The sequence below is a fragment of the Myotis lucifugus genome, unplaced genomic scaffold (genome assembly GCF_000147115.1).
Source record: "Myotis lucifugus unplaced genomic scaffold, Myoluc2.0 scaffold_179, whole genome shotgun sequence".
NCBI lineage: Eukaryota > Metazoa > Chordata > Mammalia > Chiroptera > Vespertilionidae > Myotis > Myotis lucifugus.
In genome coordinates, this window is record NW_005871227.1 from 2,356,599 (window position 1) to 2,381,521 (window position 24,923).

General features: G+C 41.4%; 1 protein-coding gene across 1 annotated transcript in view; it reads left to right on the forward strand.

Annotated features, from left to right (window-relative positions):
• The window catches only part of CDH8 (cadherin 8), a 289,616-nt gene that overhangs the window by 94,738 nt on the left and 169,955 nt on the right, over positions 1-24,923 (forward strand). Inside the window, exon 2 of the mRNA XM_023760322.1 lies at positions 128-422. Coding sequence (XP_023616090.1) covers positions 128-422 — 295 coding nt within the window. The remainder of the gene's footprint in view (positions 1-127; positions 423-24,923) is intronic.

The window sequence follows — 24,923 nt, forward strand, 5'->3', positions numbered from 1 at the left end:
AGCTTCTGATTGCAGAGATAGGTGAAGTTCCAATGAATGCAAAAAGAACCAACGTGATATTCAAGCGGGAGGGAGTTAAAAGAGAAAATAATGTTGCATCGCTAACCAATGTCACCTTTCATTTTAGCTGCACACGGACCTGGATCCTGGGAGCAAAAAAATCAAGTATATCCTGTCGGGCGATGGAGCTGGGACCATCTTTCAAATAAATGATATCACGGGAGATATCCACGCTATCAAGAGACTTGACCGGGAGGAAAAGGCTGAATATACGCTCACAGCTCAGGCAGTGGACTTTGAGACCAACAAGCCCCTGGAGCCTCCTTCAGAATTTATTATTAAAGTTCAGGACATCAACGACAACGCACCGGAGTTTCTTAATGGACCCTATCATGCGACTGTGCCTGAGATGTCCATTTTGGGTATGTATGCAGAACTATTAAGAGTCACTTTGAACATAGCTTCCGGCATCGGGGATAGTGTGTGGCTGAATAAAAGGCATCTGTGACTGTCTTCTCTCTCATTTGCATTTCCAAATCCCCCCTTTTTTTTGGCCTCAGTGCCACAGCTCGATAGCTTTAGTCCCTTAGTAATAGGAACTGACGAAGCGGTTTTATTAAAATATCTCTCCTTCCATGACAGTCCTTCAATAGGCCGAATTTGTATTCTTCTCTTACACTTGTACTTGGAGTATTTGTTACTGAGGCGGATTTATCAAGATTTGTTCCAACATGCCAGACTAATCCTGTGGATATTTGCTTGATGGTTAATTATTTGTGCACATTCACATGCAATTGCAGTGCATAGAGAAATAGGGAGCCGTCGAGGTCTGTAGGCAGCCAGATATTGAATGGAGCTGGTAGGCCCACCCCAGAGAGGATTAGGAATCACAGATACCGGAGACTTCTGTGCAGTGGGTGTCTTACCTTAACTTTTTGTAAAAAAATTTATATATATATATATATATATATATATATATATGGATATATATATATAATACACACACATATACATATTAATATATATGTATATATTAGAGGGCCCAATGCACGAAATTCGTGCAAGGGGCTTGGCCCTCGTGGCCCCGCCCACTGGTCATTCTGGAAGATCATTCCACTGTCCAGTCTAATTGCATATTAGCTCTTTATTATATAGGATATATGTTTTTATTTCAGAGAGAAAGGGAGAGAGAGAGAGATAGAAACATCAATGATGAAAGATAATCACTGATTGGCTGTCTCCTGCACACCCCACACTGGGGATAGAGCATGCAACCTGGGCACGTGCCCTGGACAGGAATCGAACCCTGACCTCCTGGTTCATGGGTTGACGCTCAACCACTGAGTCACGCCAGCCAGGCTGAACTTTGTTTTAGAAGTGCCACCATCATCAAAGACCCACTCCCAATTTTTCTGAGTCATTGAAGTACTCATTACATTTTTCAGAGCAGTGTATATTTCAAAAATGCTATTTTTTCTTTTTCCTTATTTTTGGAGGGATCTGCTGATCTCTCCCCAAACCCTGGCTTTGATCCTGGAAATACCCCTGTCCCATACTTTATAATATAGACCTCTTTCTTATCTGACAAAATTAATAGGCAGGATCTAAAAATGAGAGTGTGAAATACCAAAAATTTTTCTTTTTAAAAAAAATATATTTTTATTGATTTCAGAGAGGAAGGGAGAGGGAGAGAGATAGAAATATCAATGATGAGAGAGAATCATTGATTGGCTGCCTCCTGCACACTCCACACTGGGGATCAAGCCCACAACCTGGGCATGTGCCCCGATCAAATCTATGACCTCTGGTTCATAGATTGACACTTAATCACTGAGACACATTGGCTGCGCCCACAAGTCATTCTTATGTATGGAATATAGACACTACTTAGATTTAAATTACATTTAAGACAACCTATAAGGATGCATACATCAAAATCAAAATACAACAAAATCGCATAAATTCGAAGTAGATGGACATGATGACGCAAATTAAACACACACACGCACACAAGTAGAGACATAAATTGAAGGCCAGAATGAGGTGAGCAGCCTGGCTTTCTCTGATATCTTCTGTCTTCTGTAACGTTGGCCGATGTGCCCATTGCAGCAGCAAATCAGAATGGATTGCAGGTCTTCCCATCTCCCCCAAGTATGACTCCTGCCAACACTCTACTTTGCCAATTTTTTTGTGCAAAGAATTCTGCCTTTATTTATTTTTTCTCATCTTACCAGAATCGCATCGCTCCTCTTTGGTTGGCTGAAATGACACATTTTCTAGGGAAACTTGTATGGCTTTCCAGTAGGAAATTCTCACTCTACCATTACTATTCCCACAAAAAGAAACCCACAAATAAGCAAAAATATCTCTATGTGCCTCCTTCTTTTAAATCCTGACATGGAAACAGAATTTGAGGAACACTCTTTCTTTCTTATTTTCTTGTTTAGGGTAGAGAACTTATTTCGTTCACCTTCTCATCCCGATAAGAGTAATACGGTTTTAAAGGGCTATGGTCACCTTCAATATACAAAGAACCCTTTATTTAAATTGCTAACAAATGGTGAAGAGGGAAGTGGTTATTTTTTGCCTCACTTAGGATTTCTACATCTTAATGGCCAAGCCTATATCTATTTATTGTAAATGTGTCAGAGGCTTCCATTTCTGTGTATATGAGTCATGTGCCTGATAAATATTTTGAGAAAGAAGTTCCCTCCTCCAACTTCGGCAGACTCCCAAGGTCAATTTCAGCTAAGAAAAGGATCGTAGAGATATTATTAGCTACATTATGCAACGTGTGTGTGCACCTGTAAATATACAGTACATAATGTTTTTCTATCTAAAAGATTTTTCTTTGTGAGAGAGTGCAGACTAAGAAAAATTACCGTTCATTAACACACACAGTTGTTTGGTGTTTTTTTTTAAAAAAATGCCTTCTCTATTACATCTTTTTCAAAAACTACATGAAGCATGCTTCTGCAGTTCAAAGTGTGGGTTTGAAGTTAGATAGAAAGAGTTCTGAATCCTGGTACCATCCCTTATTATCTGGTTGACCTTGAAGTTCAGGGAGGTTCCATGATCATTCATTTTCCTTAGCTACCATGCAAACATAGGCAGTTCCATCTTGCTTTCGTTGTGTGAGAATTGTGTGATCGCATACAAGGTTAAGGTGTGCCTTAAAGTAAACAGGCATCCGATAATTGATTATGGTGGTGGTTTTCAAAAATTATTTTTATTGTCCAGCCGGTGTGGCTCAGTGGTTGAGCGTCGACTTTTGAACCAGGAGGTCACAGTTCAATTCAAGGTCAGGGCACAGGCCTGGGTTGCAGGCTTGATCCCCAGTGTGGGTTGTGCAGGAGGGAACCAATCAATGATTCTCTCTCATCGTAGATGTTTCTATCTCTCTCCCCCTCTCCCTTCCTCTCTGACATCAATAAAAATATATGAAAAAGCTTATTTTTATCAATCTATTTCCCACCATACGTTTGGACCTTTCCCTGTGTATCGATCTTATGTATCGCGTGTCTGATTACTGTTTGACTCCAGCCTCTCCGGGTACAGGAGGAGAGGCAGCCGCATTATTTTATTGTCAGGTGTGAATTATTCCCTTCATTTCTCACGAAGGTGAATATCAGGATGAAGGTCACTACTATCTCCTCTCTCTCCCCATTACCACTGTTCTCAGCCTGTCTCTCCCCTCCCCTTCTCCGTTCTTTCATTTTTCTTCCTTTGCTACCACAGAAAGGCCAGCACCTGCACCTGTACGCCCTGAGGAATGCCAGGGAGGACTGGGGGGTGGGGAGGAGGTGGGGGGATCTTGTGCAGAAAGTGAAAAATAAAATTCTAATTGAGAAATTGGCCAAGATCACATTGAAATGAATCTGATGTTCAGGGACCGTCTGCCAGTTGACAAGCTGTCAAGACAAAACGCACATATATATTTGCCCAAATGGCAGCCGCATTATTTTAGAAATATCTTATTTGGGAGCTGGAGATACAGCTCTTTTCTCTCCGCCTGTGAATCGCAGAACTTGATGAGAATTCACTTTTATAGCAAATACCGCATAAAGAGCGACCTGCGAGCGCGTCTGGTTTTTACTGTGGAAACCAAACTAGCGTCGTTGATGTTGGTTTTTCAATGCAAATGTCCCTGTGTTTATGGATTTCCAGATACTTTACGTAGATATTTTTCATGCTGTTGCATAGTGGGGTGAGGGGTGTTTAATCCCGATTTTATGTTGACACCTGGATTGGAGTAAAATCAGCTTTTTGAACATAGAATTCCAGGCTGTTTGGCTGCACATTTGCCTTCTGCCTGCAGAAGGGGCAGAAGCCAGGTAATCTTGCTTTCTGTCGTGCGCACAATAATCTCTATCTACAAACCCGCGTTTGGAAAAATTCAGCGATTATTTTGAAAGCATTTGGCACAGCGTAGAGTTGGTCCCCAACAGATACTAGTTTCTTTACAGTTGTCCACTTGTGAGTTCTATCAGCATGATTTTAAAAGTCGCCTATATGACATGAATGCTCGACAGCCTTAACTTTATGTTTCACAGATGTGCATATTGGAATGAACTCTGTTTTATTTAAAAGAGCATATTAGTGAAGGTCGAAGTCAAGGGATGAGAAGGCCAAGTACAGTAGTCCCTCCTTATCCGCAGGGGATAGATCAGCCCTGGGCAAACTACGGCCTGCGGGCCGGATCCAGCCTGTTTGAAATGAATAAAACTAAAAAAAAAAAAAAAAAAAAAAAAAAGACTGTACCCTTTTATGTAATGATGTTTACTTTGAATTTATATTAGTTCACACAAACACTCCATCCATGCTTTTGTTCCGGCCCTCCGGTCCAGTTTAAGAACCCATTGTGGCCCTCCAGTCAAAAAGTTTACCCACCCCTGGGATAGATACATTTCAAGACCTCCACTGGATGCCGAAAATAGTCCCTGTATATACTATTTTCTCTATATCTATGCATCTAGGATAAAGTTTAATTTATAAATTTGGCACAAAAAGAGATTAACCTCAATAACTTAACAATAAAATGGAATAACTATAACAAAATATGTTAATAAAAGATATGTGAATATGGACTCTCTCTCTCTCAAAATAGCTGGAATGTTCTCTTTAATATTATCAGACCGTAGCTGACTGCAGGTAACTAGAACTAGCTACCTTGCCCAGCCACACCTCGTGGCTTTTGGAATGAACAGTCCAGGCGGCAGGCAGATAGTCAGGAACAGAGGCAGGAAACTACATAATGCTCTCTGCTTTTCTTATCCTATCTATCGAGTCATTTCTTAATATGTAACAGACCTATGGCAACAGCTTCCAATCAGTACTCAAAATAGGTTTATTGGAAAAAAAGTCAAATTTAATTGATAAACACTGAATTAAAGAAAGAAAAGTACTTTTTATACTTGTCCTTGAAGTATATATGTACCCTAATTTAATAATAAATTAGGTTCCTGCACCCAGTTGTGGTTTGTGGGTGTGTGTATGTGGGAGGAGGTACTTCCCACACACCACCAAGCAATTCTTGGACACCATCAGGGTGTCCTGTAATTCAGCTCAACTCTGACACTATCTTCAGGGAAGTAGTAGCATCACTTCCCACAGGTTGAGGCGGTCCTACCCGACTGTGTGCACACCCACCCCCACCCCAGAGGCCAGTCCTAAGTCCAGGTTGTCACCTGTGCTTTTGACCAACAGGCTATAAATCAGAGGTCCCCATGGCCCCTTTTCTTGGGTTCCACAAATTTGCTAGAGTGGCTCACAGACTAGAGTGCCAGTGCATTATAAAAGGATATAGTTTAGGAACAGCCGGATGGAAGCCATGCATAGGGCAAGGTACGTGGGAAGGGGCACGGAGCTTCCATGCCCCCTTCAGGGCACCAGTCTCCCCAAACCTCCAAGTGTTCACCCATACAGTGCTCTCTGCAGCTGTCTTTTGGGGAGGTTCATTACGTAGTTATGAATAAGTAAATTATTGGCCGTTGGCAGTTGATTCAACCTGCAGCCCTTCTCCCCTCCCCGGAAACTGTCCCTATGCAAGGCCATGTGTTAATTCAGCAAGCAGTTAAATAGTGAAATTTACCATTTCTAAGGAGTGAACTGAAAATCACAATGGCTATAGCTTATATGGATTAGCTTTGTATTCTTGTCACTGCCCAGTCCACATTTTAGTCCTCTATAAAAAAAGATTCCCAAAGTAATAATTAAAGAGATTCATTTTTATATTCTTTTTTATTATTCAAGAAAGAGTTTTTGTCACATACACTTAAAAGATTAAAGAAGTGTCATGTGGACAAACTATCTTACACCTAACATACTTCTTTCTGATAATTTTGAGGTTGTGGCTTGCTTTCTCTCTCTCAGCCAGATATTAAGTCAATTCAGCAGCATTTCCCTATTTTAAAGGAGAGATGCATAGTAAAAAAAAAAAGAAAAACATATTGATGGGTTTGATTATATTTTTGCCTTATTCGATTCAGAGTGATGAACAAAATTGAAATTCTTTAGGAAAACATGGGAAGGAAATCATGAAGATTGAAATAAACACCCTCATAAGCAACCCAGCTGTTCGACCTGATATGAATGCCTATAACAGCTGAGGTTTCAAAACTCTAAGATGGGATGAGGATTGTGAAGTTTCTGTTCTGCATTAAGAAGCTAAACCTCCATAGGGATGCATAGACAGTTGGCTTGATAGCTTATTTCTTTTTAGTACCGAGTGATATCCCATTGTCTGGATTTTACCACATTTTGTCTACTCACCTGCTGAGGAACATCTTGGTTGCTTTTACATGTTGGCAATTATGAATAATGCTTCTATAAACAAATGAATAAAAACAGAAATTTCTAGAGTATTCAAATGTGAAAGTTATTGGCAATGAACTGTGAGAGGTACCTAAAAATGTATTAGTCTTCTAAGAGGCCTTGTGTTGTGTCTGCATTGTGGCTAAGAACAAGTTTGGAAATATCAAGCAAGGTTCATTTGAATGCCTTTTGTGATGAGGAAACTCCTTCCACCAAATTTTGTTTTAATGCTTACTCTTCTGTTCTCCCTAAATTATAAGATGCTATTTCATGAGTCGATGATTGATTACACAGTAATATAATTAATCAATTGTATTTTCCCTAATGAAACTCTATTTTAGTACCTTATCATTGTCAACTCATATCCCTGATTTCTTTAAATTTAAGGTTTTTTTTAATCCAAATATCAACTCATAAAAAATATGCTAACAATGTAGAATAGCTTAGGAAATTTTATTATAAATTGTACATATGCTCCTGTTTCTATGCAGGTCAAATTTTATCGAAAGTCAGCTTTCAGTGATTTGAAAAGAGTTAAAATTCTAGAGCTATTCAGTGTAGGGTTGTCATAGGAACTTCAGATCTGTCCCTGATTTGGGGTTACATTAGCAAGACAAAAAACTAAGTATTTTCAATGGTCTCCTCTTGTATATTTGTCTATGAACTTAGGAATTCCAAGTAAGCAGTTGAAATCTTTGAATTCCTTCTAGAAGATGAATTCTCAATCACTAGCGAGTAAAAATTCTTTAGAATGGCATAAATCACCAGAAAATGTAGTGAAATACCTCATTTGATTTTACAAGTTGTAATATAGGCATCACTTTTTTCCAGTATAACAGAATATTAGGTAAAACTGTATTTCAATAAGTTACATAAATGTAGGAAGTTTGAACCCACTGAGAACAAATTTTACAATCTCTGCCCCTAACCTCACCCCCTGCCGGTGAACAGTCACTCCTTGCGGAATGGGGCCTGTTGCCTCAGACTCATTCAGACACCTCTAGGTTCCATTCATGGGTAGTTCATTATTTAAATCAAAGTAGGTCCCATTCATGGGTATCTCATAATTTAAATCAAAGTAGGTCCCATTCATGGGTATCTCATAATTTAAATTGATGTTTTAAATTAGAGCATTGACTGAGCGTTAACAATATCTAAGTAAAGAGGCAACGTTGATCCTATATCTCCACCTGTGCTTTTAAACCAGGTCAGCCAATCAATATACCAATTAAACAATGGTTTACGGGCCTATTCATAGCAAGAGCTACTGCTGAAGTTCTGTGTGTTTCCATTTTCATTTTTCTTCCACTGTGTCCCTGTGCTTGCTCATTAGAATGAAACTCAATTTCATTGAATAACAATTTGATGATCGATTTGGTTATCCTGGCGTTGACTCTTAACGTTTTTCAGAAATCTGTCTTTTATTCATTTGCCTGTTGGCTTTTTCTGTTTCTACATATATGGGTTAGCCTCTCTGAAAACTATACCTCATTTCCCTGTAACTCAGAGAAATGCTCTATGGCCAACATTTCATGCAGGCCTACCCTGAGCCCTTCTGAGGAAAGTCAGATCTACTGCTTTCTACTCAAACAATCTTCTTGTACTTCAAATACTGAGAAGTGTTCTCAGAGCAGTAAGTCTGCACTCATCATGAGGAAAACCCAAGAGAGACCTCAGGGTCATGGGATCATCTGGGTGGACTCCTATGAGAATTGATATATTAGAATTCAACATATTGATTGATTCTAGAGGCTAAGGGCAAATTGTTCTTAAATTATTCCAGCCATGTCTGTGTCTAGCGCTCCGTGAATTGGCATCAACACTCGCGGTGTTATGAGTTATTTCTTACCTGGCCACCCCAGGAAACCGTGGATTAGGAGTGGCTGGAGAGCAATGCTCATGGAGGTCAGCCTTTTCCCACAGTCGCCTGTCAGAGAAATGAGCCCACAGCATGTCAGAGCACATCCAACACACGCATTTGTGAAATTCTGAAGTCTTGGTCGAAAATGAATGTGGGACACCTTTGTCAGTAAATGTTTGGTGTGTGGCAGTGATTTTCAACGCTTTTCATCTCATGGCTTACATAAACTAATGACTAAAATTCTGTGGCACACCAACAATATATATATTTTGCTGATTGGGCAAAAAAATAATAGATATAATTTTTATTCATTCCCACTGGACGGCTATTGTTGTGTTGGCTATTGCCATGTTTTTATTTGATAATCTAAGGGGAAAGAGGTCATTGTCCCTGACTCAATAGTCATGTATTGCATGTTTTAAAAATTCCTACGGCACAGCGGTTGACAATCACCGGTGTATGGCATGCTCTTCGCAGAAGCTTGCCCCCCGGAGCTGGTAGAGAGATTCCTAGAGTCTCTATGAATGTATTCATATTATTTTTTAACTTCAAATTATTGTGCTTTCTGGATTCACTGAACTTTAAAAATTGCCTTTTGATTTTTAGACCCAAATGCTTTTACTTTTTGGTGGATTAGTAATCACAGTTTTATAAGTGCCTGCCCACCCCCCTCCTATTCTTACCAGTACTTTCACAAAGAGAAAAATATGATGAAATGTATATATCAAGACAGCTACATGCATAGATACCAGTAAGCACATAGATCAATATGTAGAAAATGGTAGAGAAGGTATACAAACTGTTAAAAGAATGAAAGGATAAAGATATACACAAAGACTTATGTAGAAAAAGAAGATGTAAATTGTGTGTGAGTGTGTCTTTGATATGTAGTTAGATATCCTGAAAAAAAAAAACACAACAAAAATAGTTACATTGTGAGGCTGTAGCTGAGACCATGTGGATTGTCTCAGATATATTTTTCATTCTAAGGGAATGAGATGTCATTCCTTGTGACTGTGCTCAAAGAGTTTAAAGTCAGGAAAATCATATTTGTGGCACTTTAAAGATGATTTCATTCATTTTCCTTTTGTTAGGGAGCATGCCACCAAGGAATCTTCTCTTTATAACCATGTCATACTTTTCAGATCTCATCATTATCTTCCAATTATGAATCTTTGCAAATCACAAGAGTGGTTTGAGCTCAAGAAATGATGGAGGAGGGGAGAGGAGGGGAGCTAATCAAATAAAGGTTTTTGAAATAGGTGTTGAAGTGTCCATATGTATTCCTTCTGAAATCCAGAAATTCACTTAAGGCTAGCATAAGGAATAATTACTTTATTTCTACATAGAATTTAATATTTCCTAAGTGTTTATGCCAAACACTGATCATGCAAATTCATTTAATCTTAACAGCCTTATTGTTACTCTCATTTTTTATTTTTATTTTAAATATGTTTTTATTGATTTTAGAAAGAAGGAGAGGGAGAGAGAGAAGGGCATCCATTGGCTGTCTCCCCCAAGCCCCTTGACTGGGAATCCAAACAGCAACCTCTTGTTTCATGGGACAGTGCTCAACCAACTGAGCCACACTGGCCCGGGCCATTACTCTCATTTTTAAAAAGAGAAAACTGAGGCACACAGCCATAACATAGCTTACTCCAGGTCCTATTGTTGGTGAAAATGGGAGCTCCTCATAAGACAAGGAGAAGGGAGTTATTACAAGAATCAGTGCATTTGCAGCTGTGGAGCTGGTAGAGCCATCTCTGCAGAGCTGTTGTCATTGCTTCTGGTGATGGGCAGGAGAGCTGAACGTGAAGTGGGAGAGAACAGGCACATGGCAGAACAAGAAGACAACCGAAGCCTGTGCCAAGCTCTCCTCCTTCGTTTTCCATGTGGTGGGAAACCTGCAGAAGACGATGCCCCTTCTCATAGGGCTGCACATGTATCCTGCCCAGGATTTGGAGAATTGAAGGAGCAGATCCTATGATTGTTGAAGGAGACGTGGACTTGAATTCTGCTCTATGCCAACATGGTGAGTTTGAAAATCTGCTGAAATCCCCATGTGCTGCCCCCATACCTGATACCCTATGCCAACTTGCCACCTACCTTCTCTACTCCTGCCTTTGAAATCTCAGGCCAAACCTAACCAGGACAATGAAGTCATCCCTTGGGATCCATGAGGGACTGGTTCCAGGACCCCCCAAGGTTATCAAAATCCATGGATGCCCACATCCCTTAGTTGGCCCTCTGTGTTCATGGGCCCTTCATTTATGGATTCAACAAACAGCAGATCCTCAGAAGCATAATCTGAGGATACAGAGGGCCAGCTGTATAAGGAAGGAAATTCTGGAAATACAGCCCCAAGCTATCTAACTGGAGAACAGAGCCATGACAGATACTGTTTATTTAGCTTCTACTGTAGGTTAGGTACTGTGTCAAGTCGGGTATAGATTTTTAGAAGGATGCATTACACATGTCAAGTATATAATGTCAAGTGTAATTGTTGCACATTATATATGACATGAAAATTATATAGCATACTAGAGGCCCGGTGCATGAAATTCATGCATTGGGGGGAAAGGGGGTCCCTCAGCCTGGATTGCAAAAGGGCGCAGGCCAGGCCGAGGGACCCCACTGGTGCAGGATTGGGGCTGGGGAGGGATGCGGGAGGTTGGCTAGCTGGTGAGGGACCACGGGAGGGCTCCAGGGTGTGTCAGGTCCATCTCGCTCAGTCCCGATCAGCTGGACCCCAGCAGCAAGCTAACCTAACAGTCAGAGCATCTGCCCCCTGGTGGTCAGTGCGTGTCACAGCGAGCAGTTGAGCGGCCTTAACATATCATTAGCATATTATGCTTTGATTGGTTGAAAGGCGGACCGGACACTTAGTATATTAGGCTTTTATTATATAAGATAGGTCAAGTGTTATCAAATATTTACTGTAAAAATGTAAAAAGAATGGTTGTGTGTTATGGATTGAATTGTGGTCCCCAAAATTCATATACTGAAGCTCTCACCCACCAGGACTTCAGAATGAGACTCTATTTGAAGGCAGTGCTTTTAAAGAGGCAACTACGGTTAAGTGAGGACATATGGGCAGGCCCTGATTCAATCTGACTTGTATCCGTACAAGAAGAGGGGGTTTGGAAGCACAGAAGGACACCAGGGACACATATGAACAGAGGAACAGCAACGTGAAGCGGCAGCAAGAGAACAGCCATCTGCAAAGTCAAGGAGAGAGACCTCAGGAGAAATCAACTCTGCTGTCACTTGGCTCTTGGACTTCCAGCCTCCAGACTGTGAGAAAACACATTTCTGTTTTATGAATCACCCAATCTGTGGTGGTTTGTTATGGCCTCCATCGCACACTGATACAGTTTGTGGGGCCAAATTTACTTAATTAGGATGCTTCCGAGTCAAAATCCAAAACCAGAGATTTATGAAATCAGTAACTGCTGGGTCCCTCTATCAACCACGAGGGAGGGTCATATCTCCGCAAGCAGATTGCGTAAACATCTGTTCCTGGCTATGGAATTTTTTAAAAGGAATCTGTGTGTTCAAGTATGTGGAACCTCTTTTTTTCTTTTAAATAAACCTTTTATGTTAGTAAAGTTTAACATTTATGGAAAAGTTGTAAAATTGCACGGCGTTCCCACGTACTTTGCCACTATTACTAGCATCTTACATTGGCATGGCACACTTGTCAAGATGAATGAACCAGTATCGACACAGGCCTTTTAACAGTCTTCATGTGTACTGGTTAGCTAATTTTTGTAGGGTTTCACTAATTTTGGATTTGTGTAATGTTTTGTTCATAATGAGATTGAAGCAATGTGTTGGGAGAGGAAGACCACACAGGGAAAAGTGCCATTTTATTACCTTATCTCAAGTATGTACTATGAATAGGTTTATACCTGTTGAAGTTAACCTTGACCACCTGGCTGAGGTACTGTTTGCCAGATTTCTCTACTATGACATTACTGTTTTTCTCCCCTTTCCAATTGTACCCTTTGGAAGGAATTCACTATGTACATTCCTTCTTTCCTTTTTTTTCTCCCTCCTTCCCTTCCTTTTTTACTTGTTTGTTTGTTTATTCCTTTCTTTCTCTCATTTAATCAATATGTACTCAGAGTGATTTTACATTTCAGGTTATAATCCAATACAACTTGATTTTCTTGCTCAGTTTTTCCCCCCAGCTTTGATCATTGGGAGATTTTTTAGTTGTCTTCTGTGTTCCTTCGACATTTTTTTTTTTTGGTTTGTTGTTTAGAACTTACTTTATTAGTTTCTTTCACTGCGTGATACTCTGCATTCTTCTTGCATATTTATCACCCCGATTCTAGAATTAGACATTTCTTCAAGGAGTCCTCATTCTTTTATTGGGGTGTTGGAAACCAAGATCTAAGTGTTAAGTGTACTTGCTGCTATGGGGTTGTTTTTGCTTCTAGGCCCTCTCAGTTGACAGAGAGAGAACAAATATATGTGGGAATACTTGCATATATACATAAACGTGTGTGTGTGTGTGTGTGTGTGTGTGTGTGTTAGGTATACTCCTTTTACTCCTGTAAGTTTTAAAAGTATATTTATAATATGGTTATATTATTTTGTCACAGCTTGCATTCCATCCTAGGAAATCCCAACCTCCTAATTTTTTTAAAAATTTGTGTATATGAAGGTTCACTCATTGTTCTGTGCAATTCTAATGGTTCTGACAGGTACATTATGCCATGTATCCATATGACAGTATTGTCGTTTTAATGTCTTAAAAACAATCCCATAAGCTTTCCTTATGAAGCTTCCTAGAAACCTATTGAGTCTCAGACAATCCCCATCTCTGGCTCCCATGATACTTCCATCTGTCCATACATGACAACTCAAAAAGGGGAGGAGCATACTATGCTTCTTTAAAGCAAAAATTTTCTATTGAATGCTGCAGGAACCAGTGAAAAGGAGTCATTCAAGGGAATTTTTGTCTATTAGAAAGGTCTATAAAAATATCTTTCTCCCTGGCTATGTAAATGATATATAAAGATGATAACTATTCCCACTCAAATTCTGTGCAGTTTCTCCTTATATGGACCTAGAGAATAGATGATTCTTCCTGTGTCTTGTGAAAGATATTGGCTCCCCACTGCAAGGCACGGTGTGGATTTAGTAAGATGTAGTGTATATCTTCATAATATAATAAGATTAGATGAGGACGTCATTTTCCCTCTTATGTGCCATTGACTGCTGCCCATATAAAAGCAATGAACTGAAATGTCATTGCAGTGTTGTGGGTATTGGGAGAAAGGGACCTGACACAGAACGTTAGAACCAGAGCGGGGGCTGGAATACCCTTTCTCCGGGGCTTATAAAAGGCTCACGCGTCTCTTTGAACTGGGAGAGAAAGAGAAAAGGAATATTCTCCGTTCAGTCCAAAACACAGCCCCTTCATGCTGAGTGCAATGTCACTCCTCCATCCATTTAGATACCCAGATCTATTAATGGATGTAAGGTAACCTACAGTCTTCCGTGCTTTGTTCTTTTTTAAAGTTACTATTAGAGCCGAAACCGGTTTGGCTCAGTGGATAGAGCGTTGGCCTGCGGACTGAAAGGTCCCAGGTTCGATTCCGGTCAAGGGCATGTACCTGGGTTGCAGGCACATCCCCAGTGGGGAGTGTGCAGGAGGCAGCTGATCGGTGTTTCTCTCTCATCGATGTTTCTAACTTTCTATCTCTCTTCCTTCCTCTCTGTAAAAAATCAATAAAATATGTTTAAAAAATAATAAATAAAGTTACTATTAGAGGGGGGAAAAAACCACAAAACAGGTGATCAAGACTGAAAATCTAGGGCAAAATTCATACCTGAGCGTGCCTTCGTTGTCCTTTCCCTCACCTTGACACAGTCATCTGACTAACGATACTCACCGCTGGATCTTTTGTTGTTGCTGCTGGATTGCTCTTCCTAAGTGGCTATCAGGGCTGCTGAAACCATCAGGTGGCAATGAAATAATACCAAACAATCCCCACACACTTATGTATATGTAACGAGTTCCAACGTCAAAATTAAAGGGAAGGTGAAGTGCCGGTATCCATCTTAAGAGCTGCTCTTGTGGTGTCTCCCAGCTCCGATAAACACTGCCTAAGTGCACAGTAAGGGCCTATTAAGGGGACGGCACACAAGGAAAGTAAGACCATGTGATGCGAATCTGGCATTGTCTCCACTGCTTGATTTTGCAGGAAGGACGTTGGGGCGGTAGATTTTTCATAAACATGGACAGCAGTGCCTGGTCCTGTTCAGGCTTTGCTGCATTTTCACCTTTTCTTGCCCCCCACCCCCATACATATTTTTTAAATTATGCATTGAAGTCTAACACCCGAACAGTAAAATGCATATGAGAGCGCCAGCCCCCATGTCGAACAGACTATGTAATCAGCACCCAGATAGAAAATCAGAGTTGTACCAACCTGCACAATTCAATCCTGTGCCTGCCTCCTGCCACTATTCCCGTAGACTCGTAACTCACAGCCTCACTTCTGAGAGCAGCGATTGGTCTGCTGCTTTTGCTTCTGTGTCAGGTCCCTTTCTCCCAATACCCACAACAAGCTTGAAACCAGGTCTACCAGAGAGATGTATTAGGTCTGTGAAGGAGTCGGCGAATAGATTGATTATTCTACTCATTCATTCTGTTGTTCCTCTCTTTGCTTCCCTTCTTCCCTGTTTTCATCCTGGCTCTGGAAGGCGACTTCGATACTAGAAATGCTATTTGGGGTTTCCTTTCATTAGGTACTTGGCTCAAGGCAGCTAAGTGGGGACTCCCAGGCCAAGGCTAAGGTTGTGTTTCAGGCTGATCGCCAGCACCATCTCTTAGTTCTACCAATGGTCAGTGACACCACCGGGACATCGAAGAGGTCTGTAATTGGCGTCAAATAAACCTTACCTTTCTGCTAACAGAAATTCACTTATGAAAACTACATGCATTCCAAAGAAAACAAAATAAAACGACTTTTTTTCTCCCCCACTTTCTTTTGTTTGTTTGCTTCAACCCCTGTTTCTCTATTTTCTGTAATGACATCACAAAATACATTTAACATACATTCATGGAGCACCTGCATTTATAGGCAGTGACGTCACAGAGATAAAGCTGTGTTTGCAGATAGAAAGAATTAGTGGTTAAGAGGTGTTTTTCCCCCTCTGGAGTTTGCAGGCCTTGTTGCCAATCCAGGCCTTTCCATTGCTCTTAGAAATAAACATAAGTGGAGTTGAATTATTTTATAATAAGTAAGGATCACCTTTTCTTTTCTGATTTCTCTCACCATCTTAATCCAAGAAACAATTATATTTCCCTTGGGTCCCTGCCTAACCTCCATACTGTCATCTACATTCGCTAGTCCACACATTCTAAAGCAGGGCTGAGGAATGTCCTGCCCACAGGCCATATAACGCCTGCAAAATCATTTGGTCTGGCCCTGCCAAGCCACGAGGGGTGAATTAATTAAATGTTGGACCAAATATGGGAGACTAATATTTTTAAATATATTTTTATTAATTTCAGAGAGGAAGGGAGAGGGAGAGATAGAAACATCAATGATGAGAGAGAATCATCAATCAGCTGCCTCCTGCACACCCCCAACTTGGGATCAAGCCCACAACCCAGGCATGTGCCCTGATTGAGAATTGAACCGTGACCTCCTGGTTCACAGAGCGATGCTCAACCACTGAGCCACACCAACCCGGCTGCAGGCTAACTTGTAAGCCTGTTGAAGATTTCATCTTGTTCTGTCTTTTCCTGCGTACGAATTATAATTGATTAATCTGTGCTTGACTGATAACTCCCTGAGGGTGGAGCCTCTGCTTCTTTTGTCCCTTATTGTCTTCAAGCACCTGTAACGGGTCCAAAAGCATAGCGGGTAGCTCAGAAAATATGTATGAAACGGACAGATTAAGGAGGGGAGGCCTAAGGTAATGAGCAAGGTTCTTGCTAAGGATTCCGGGTGCAGTTAGGGAAGCAGACAGAAAACCTCCCTGCAGAGAGCTCCGGTGTGCAAGGTAACTCTTGCTCGCAATGTGTGGTCCTCGCGGGTGCAGAGGAAGAGGCTGAGAGAGGTCCAGCGATGACCGGGGCACAGAGCAATTTGCGAGGATGCTAACAAGGAGCCGGTGCAGTGATAGCATCCGAGAAATCCAATGGTGAAGTCAACTGCTCTGTCTGATGGAGGCGGGAGGCATGTTGGTGTGGAAATGTTATCGAGATCTGCATTGCCTCTCCGAGTGACAAGGCCGCTGATCCTGAAATGTGACAAAGAGGAGATTTCTTTTAGCGGAGACTGTGTCTTCCTTCATCCTGCGTGAATCAGACTGATGTGGGAATGAGGAAAGCGCTCTCTGTCGAAGTGATAACATGTTCGTGGGCTCCCGCATTTGTTTTTCTTTAGATGCTCAGGTGTCTCCCTCTTGTTGAAAAGAAATCTACCTTCCACCTTAATCTTCTTTTTTCTTGAGACTTGATATACATGAAGTTGATTATTATTATCTTTTAATTTGTGGTCACTAGAGGTAAGAACATTGTGGGAAGCCGGGGAATAACCATTTCGCAGTCTGCGTTGGAGAAAACTCATTTGTGTAGGATTAGGACAATGAAATATGAGACCCACTCTCTGGTCTTTTATTTTCCAGTGGCTTTAGAAATTTAGGTAGGGCATGGGGATGAATACATTATTCTTATTCAGATATAAGGGATCAAAACCTTCAGGCAGTAATTTAGACAGCATGGGATAAAGGAGGATTTAATGCATAACGTGAGATGCTAAATGGGTACTCCTCTGGGGCAGCCGAGACATGTGGGCTCTGGGCAGTGACTTATGGATCATGGAGCCACTCATTAAACATGCAAACTCAGATATGCTGTTTCTCTTCTCTGTGCATCCAATTTATTTTTTTTAATGAGTGGTATTCTTTTATTGTTATTTCTGGAACTAATGAACACGCATGAGTGACACTTAGGAGACATTCAATAGCTGAGAAGTAAGAAATAATAGCACATAAAATACCTGGGTTAGTGTCTTACAGTATGTGCTTAGTAAATCCGCATCATGAATGTCATCATTATCAACATCATTAACATTATCACTGTGAGCCAACACTGCACCTGCATTCCCTCTGATCTGATGTCCACAATTCTGTCTGGCAGGTTTTTCTTTTCTCTTTTCTTTTCCCTCCCCCTTTCCCTTCCCCTCTTCCCTCTTCCCCCTTCTCCCTTCCCTTCCTTCCTTCCTTCCTTTTTTCCTTCCTTCCTTCCTTCCTTCCTTCCTTCCTTCCTTCCTTCCTTCCTTCCTTCCTTCCTTCCTTTTTGTCCTTCCTTCCTTCCCTCCCTCCCTCCTTCCTTCCTTCCTTCCTTTTTGTATTAAGAAAATGCATACAGTAATGGACTCAAAGTCTTACAGCAAAGTATGCAGTGAAACTGAAATTCAACTCTCTCCAGTCTTATCACAAACTCTTCGTGTAAATAAAGCATGGTTCTATACCTCCAGATGGAGTACACCATTGCATATTTAATATGTGCATATTGTTATTATAAAAATCACCACTGCTTTAAATGTAAATATGGCATCAGTCACTCATTATCCCCAGACTAAAGCCTGTGTAATTATGTTGAAACTAGAGGCCCAGTGCATGAAATTTGTGCACAGGTAGGGTCCCAAGGCCTGGTCGGGGAATCAGGGCCGATCTGTGGGGCAGCTGGTGGGCAATCAAGGGTCCCTGCTGGCACTCGCCCTGGCTGGCCTGAAGCCTGAGCTGGGGGCAGCTCTTGCATTGAATGTCTGCTCCCTGGTGCACATCATAGTGACCATTTGTTCTGCCATTCAGTCGATTTGCATATTAGGCTTTTATTATATAGGATTCCTAAAGCCAGATGAAGAAGTCCTAAGTCCTTCCACTTGGACATAACTTACTCAGGGTGCTCCTTGAGCCATGGTCTTCAGGATACCTTCCCTAGAGAAAGAAATGGAATTCATTACTCAGTCTCCCACCCTTCACTAAGAAACATACAATAAACGTTCAAAGCCAAGTTCATGTTCACCTGACATTTGACTAGATGGTCAGACACAGCAAGCACCGATCCGTGTTTGTGTTCCCATGCAATTTTTTCAACTGTGACAAAGAAAAACATGAACGAGCTTCTTTCCCATGCAATTTTTTCAACTGTGACAAAGAAAAACATGAAAGAGCTTCTTTAGAATGGCCTTTCCTCTTAGTTTTAAATGTGTTAAGGAAGCAAAATTCTCTAATATTTTTTTCTTGGACACATCCTCTTCTCTCCTCCTCTTTTCTGCCCTCCTCCCCCCTCCCCTCCCTATTCTCTCCCTTCCCTCCCCTCCTCTCTGCTCTCCTCTTATCTTCTCTCTCTCTCACACACACATGCTCTCTCTCTCCATTCTTTCTTATTTCTACATGTTGCAGTTGTGTGTGAATTTGTGTGATATACACTGTGTAAGTTGGAGAGGAAACGATGCTTTCTTTCCAAATCAAAGAGAAAAATGTGTAGAGTCTAACAAAAAATATCTGGCTTGCCTCACATCCTCTCTGCTCTGAAATATAAATTCTGTCCCGAAGGGAATTCTCTTTTCTGTCGAATGTAGTCTTCTCCCCACACACAGCACATGGGGAAAGATGTGTAAATTCCAAAGTCTTCATAGAAACATGAGCGATCATTAATTTTGTATTATCTTGGCAAAAAAATGCGGGTAAAAAATTATTTATATTGCAGGATCTCATTCAGGGCCATTCAAGTTCCAAAGGATTGAGTTTCAGCAAATGTCTAGGAAGCCTCCGTTTTAATAATTCCACATTATGCCATTGACTTTTTCTTTATAAGTTTGTCTGTTCCAACCATAATATATAGCATTGGGTTATTTTGTACTAAGATGATGAAATTATCTCTTTATGGTGGTGCTTAAAGTGATTGTGTTTGATTTCAACGGGTTTTAGAAATGTAGTAAAAATGTGTCTAAAAAGGGACATGATGGGCCTAGCCAGTTTAGCCCAGTGGCTAGAGCATCAGCCTGTGGACCAAAGGGTCCCCTGTTGGGTTCCGGTCAAGGGCACGTACCTCGGTTGCAGGCTCCTCCCCGGCCCAGGCCCTGGTCAGGGCCCATGCAGGAGGCAACCAATTGATGTGTTTCCCTCACATCGATGTTTCTCTTTGTCTTCCCCTCTCTCTTCCACTCTCTCTGGAAATCAATGGAAAAATATCCTTGGGAGAGGATTTAAATTTTTTTTTTTAAAGGGACATGATACTGGTAACAGAGATAGAGGTTTAGGTGGAAGGGACCTGTATAAATATAGTTATTACAACGATCTGTGTGGATTTCTTTATGTTCACATGAGTTTTGGATGTCGTGAAACCGCATTGTGTGTATTTGTTATCCCGTTGGTTCTTCATGATGTTGCAGTCCAGTGGGCAAAGAAAATACTAGTAAGTAAGACTCAGAGCTTTAGTGAGATGCTCTAAGTCTGTCTGTTCCAGCTCCAAGTGCCTCTAAGCCCCACATATACAGATCCCTGTGCCAAATGTGCTTTCCACCAAGTCTAGGATAATGCTCGGGTCTGAAATAAGGGGGAGGGGTCAGGCAGACACAAATGGAAAGTTAAGATTGACTTGTTCTTGGGTGATGGATCCATAGGTATGCATTGAATGGAGAGAAAGGAGACCGTCTTTACTGTGAGAATGTACCTCCAAGGGGATTCTTTTATGATCCACCTCTCATGGTCTTGCTGCTTCTGTCCCCTGTACAGCATTTAGAAAGAAATGAGCTAAGCCCATGCAAGCAGAGGCCACTTCCGTGGTAACGGATTAAAGCATGCCTAGCCCTAGTTTTGAAGGTTATTTGAAAACTGTCATGCAGCCCTGACCAGATTGCTCAGTGGATAGAGCACCGGGCCATGGACTGAAAGGTCCCGGGTTCGATTTCAGTCAAGGAAATGTACCTTGGGTGAAGGCTGGATCCCCAGTAGGGGGCGTGCAGGAGGCAGCTGATTGAAGTTTCTCTCTCATCGATCTTTTTAACTCTCCCTCTCCCTTCCTCTCTGTAAAAAATCAATAAAAATAATTAAACAAACAAAAAACTGTCATACAAGCAAAATGTCCAGGGTTTAGGTTTTTGTTGTTCCGAAGCCCTATAGTATGTGGGTGCCTTGTAAAATGAATAGGGAAGCAGGATATTGACATAAACAAACCTGAGACCCTAGCTGGTTTGGCTCAGTGACTGAAGGGTCCCAGGTTCGATTCCCGTCAAGGGCACATATCTTGGTTGCAGGCTCAATCCCTGGCCCTGGTAGGGGCATGTACAGGAGGCAATCAATCGATGTGTCTCTCTCACATTGACCTTTCTCTCTGTGTCTCTCTCCCCTTCCCTTCTATTTTCTCTAAAAATCAATGGGAAAATATCCTTGGGTGAGGGTTACCAAAACCAAACCAAACACAGAAGCCACCTCAGGTCTTCCAATCTAATGTGGGAGCCAGGGAAACAGCAATTGTCAACTGTTAAGTGGTTTGTGAAGTTTTGTGCCTGGAAATTCATGTTTATTTAAGTTCTTGTATGAAAGATCTCAATGTAATTTTAATAACTGTGTTTAGGTATGTTATGATATGTTAATTTGGGGGGGAAGTATAATTAGCATAAAAACGATATTCTGTATTTCTTAATTTTACCATCCTATAAACAAACCCTACAAACCTAGCTGTTGTGGTCATGACACCCTACCATTTGGCGATAAGATGCCATAATTTATGGAAGGCATCAGGTGAAAACAGGGAGATTTATTAGTCACATCTCTCCTGACACTAAACTAAAAACGTCCCACACATTACAAGCTTACGAAGCACACTTAGATACATTCCCAGCGTCCCAAGCATCAGTACTATCTGTTCAACCTTCCACTATAAAGAGGCTAGGGGAATTTTTCAGACTACTTTTCTATAAAATTGGAGACTTCATCATTGTCTTACCTTACTCGGAAGGTTGTAAAGTTATGAAAAGAAGATTAAGCGTTATATAACACGTTCAATTAACGGCTTCTTTTTCAGGCTGTAGATACCCCTGCTGATCTGTGTCATAGTCCTGTTACCGCTCCCCTGATACGGTGCTTCCCTAATGAGTATGGGCAGGTCTGGAGGACTGGCTGGAGCAGTTTCTCAGCCTCGCCCTGCCCTCAGAGGTCATGATCCAGGAGGCCTGGAGGCGAGGATTGACACACCCTGCCAGTTCCCTGGGGAAGCGAGTGCTGCTGGTCCGGAGCCCACACTTTGAGAACCCCTTGCTGTAGTGAGGGACTGTAATGCTGATTCTCCACATGGAGTCCCTGCTGGTGTGCCCAGAGACTCTGGAAACAAAATAAGAGAGGCGTGACACACCTATCGGAGGTGTCACCAGAATATTTGTAAAGCTATTTCATATTCTAAGAAATATGGCTGATAGCCTGGCCGGTGGTGTGCAGTGGTTTGAGCATCGACCTGTGAACCAGGAGGTCTCGGTTTGTTTCCCAGTCAGGGCAAAAATGTTTCTATCTTCCTCTCCCTCTCCCATCCTCTCTGAAATCAATAAAAAAATATTGTTTTAAAAATAGAAATAAAAAATAAGGCTGATATATATTAAGGAATGAAGTGCAACAAAACTGCATGATATAGTCTGAAAACAAAGACGACGAAGAGTTCTTCAAGTTTATAATTGTCTGCTTCTCCCTGTGAAAGATGTCACCTCACGTGACTGTTGAACTTACTGGCGCATTTTTAAACATCTCCACCCCAACATTCTAAAGCGAGGGGCTCCGAAGGTCAAGTGCCCTGTCCATTTGCCCGCCCTTGAATCCCCAGGTCCTAGCTCAGGCCTGGCAAGAACAGGGGCACTGCCATCTGTTTTAACCTCTCTGTGTCTATTGCCACACAAAAATCATAGGGCCAGCGACAGAACCTCGGCATTGGGGTTGGGGAGATAATCTTCTAAGTTGGGCTTCTCGTATTGATTCGAGACATTTGCAAGTATTTGCCAAATATAATAGATGTAGTGAGGGCTTACTGTGTATCACACAACCATTTAATTACAGTGAATGGACACGTTGATGTCTACTTTCTATCTGAAGTTCCTCGTGTGGGAGACCTGGGGACTTCGTGTTGAACCAGCTCTCAGTACGCTTCATTCAGTGGCCTGTGTGGCTCACATTTCAGAAAACACCGCTGCAACCTGAGGTGTTCGTTCCTTTTAAGAACAATGCCAGCAGGGGGGGGGGATTCCAGCAAGTAGAGGTAGGGATGAAAAACAGCCCTCCCCAGGCTTGTTTATGGGAATTAACTAGACGTGTGCTTGTCTAAATAGCTAATCTTTTTATTCTTTATTTAATACTAGAGGCCTAGTGCACGAATTCATGCACGGGTGGGGTCCAGCCTACCAGCACTGATCTGAGCTGATTGGGCAGCCCGGGGGAGGGGCCATGGGTGATTGACCAGCTGGCCCCGCCCCCTGGTCAAACTCCCAGTCGATGGGACAATTTGCATATTAGTCTTTTATTATATAGGATTGGCAACTGTATCCATCCTTCATTTCCATTAAGAAAAATCCAGATGAATGCAAGATACCCTCTAATTAGAGAGATAATTAGAAGTGTCTTTGCGTCTTGGAACTATAGAAAAATTACCATACATCGGTTTAAATACTTACAAAAGTCAAGTTCAAGTTGTTATCTCTTGCCTTCTCCAGTCTCTCTTGGATGCTTTTCAGTGTTGGGCCCTCAACCTGTCCCGAATTGTACTCTGTAGAATTCAGGTGCTAATGAACTCCTTAGCACTTCTTTGCATGGTCCTCCAAGCCCCGCCTTCTCACTTCTGTGCCTTCCCAGGTGTCTCTTTGAGAGTTGCCTGCTAAAAAGAGGTGTGTTTCTCACAGTGGCTCTGTCTTACTCTGGTCATTAGAAACTTGAAATAACATTATAATGTTTGAAAGATGGAAGCACCCCTTTCTCTTTCTAACTCACACTCACAACTTTTCCCGTGGGCCGGTGTGTTATGATGTGGAGCTCTTGCCCCCTCCTCTGAGGTTCTGCTTTGGTTTCCATGAGGCGGGACCTCGGGGATTCTCTGCATTTTAAACACAGCTTCTCGAGGGGGTTCTGCTCCTGGTGGAGGGATCAGCCACGCGGAGCAGAGCCCTTCTCCCACTGCACACACATCTCCATCTTCTGACACCTTGTCCTTTGTCTGAAAGTGTCCAAATCTGTCCAGAAGAGTCTGCACATTCTGATTCTCAAATAGCCGCTGATTTCTGTGGCTTTCAGTCACACAGGATCACCGCAGCACAGTACACACTATCAAGCATGTCAAACTCGCAGTCTGCATCCCACAATGAATATTTTTGTGGCCCAGCCAATATAACGGTATGTAAGAAACATTTTAATAAAAATATTGTAACTTAATTTTTACAACATCCTGGTACACATAATTATTAATAACGAACTATAATGTTCGCTAATGACTGATTACTATAATCGTATTGCATTCATTTCCCTTACACGCCTTATGCACAGGCGCACCATTTCTTTCCACTAACCCTAGCAGCGAATATTTTAGCAGCTGATTGCCACATCATTAGTCCTGGACTGACTTGTTTGGTGTGCACAACAGAAAATATTTCGCTTTCTGAGAACAAGAAAAATAGGTTTATTTGAGTTACAGTTATTAATTTGTGCAGTTATTCATTTGGTAAGTTAATGTTCAAGAAAAAAATATTAATTTTTATTAAAATGTTCTATTATTTTATATTAGTGATTTCTCATTTATTTCAGCCCTTTGAATTCAGCATGTCTCTATGGAAATAAACCTGTTTCTATAAAAATTGAAGCTTGTTTTTTTTGCGGCCCACATAAACTTAAACCTTGTTTATTTGGCCCACGTTAGCCTTTGAGTTTGACATGCTTGCACTACATGGCCCACAGCATATAGCATGGCACAGTCATGTTGCTATTAGTCAAAACCTGCCTCTGCCTGCAGGCTCCACATCTGTTGGTTGTGGGAACCCAGGCTCATGACCCAAACATTTTAGTTTTGTCGTTGTTGTTTTTACAGTTAGTATATTTTTTCTCTCTCTTTTTTCATTTTGTGCATTCTGTTTTATCTCCAGCTTTTTTTACCATTTAAATATTTATCATTATGATAATTATTACTAATGATATGTTAAATGTTCTTAAATATTTATTTATTCTGTCAGAACATAGCAGAAAA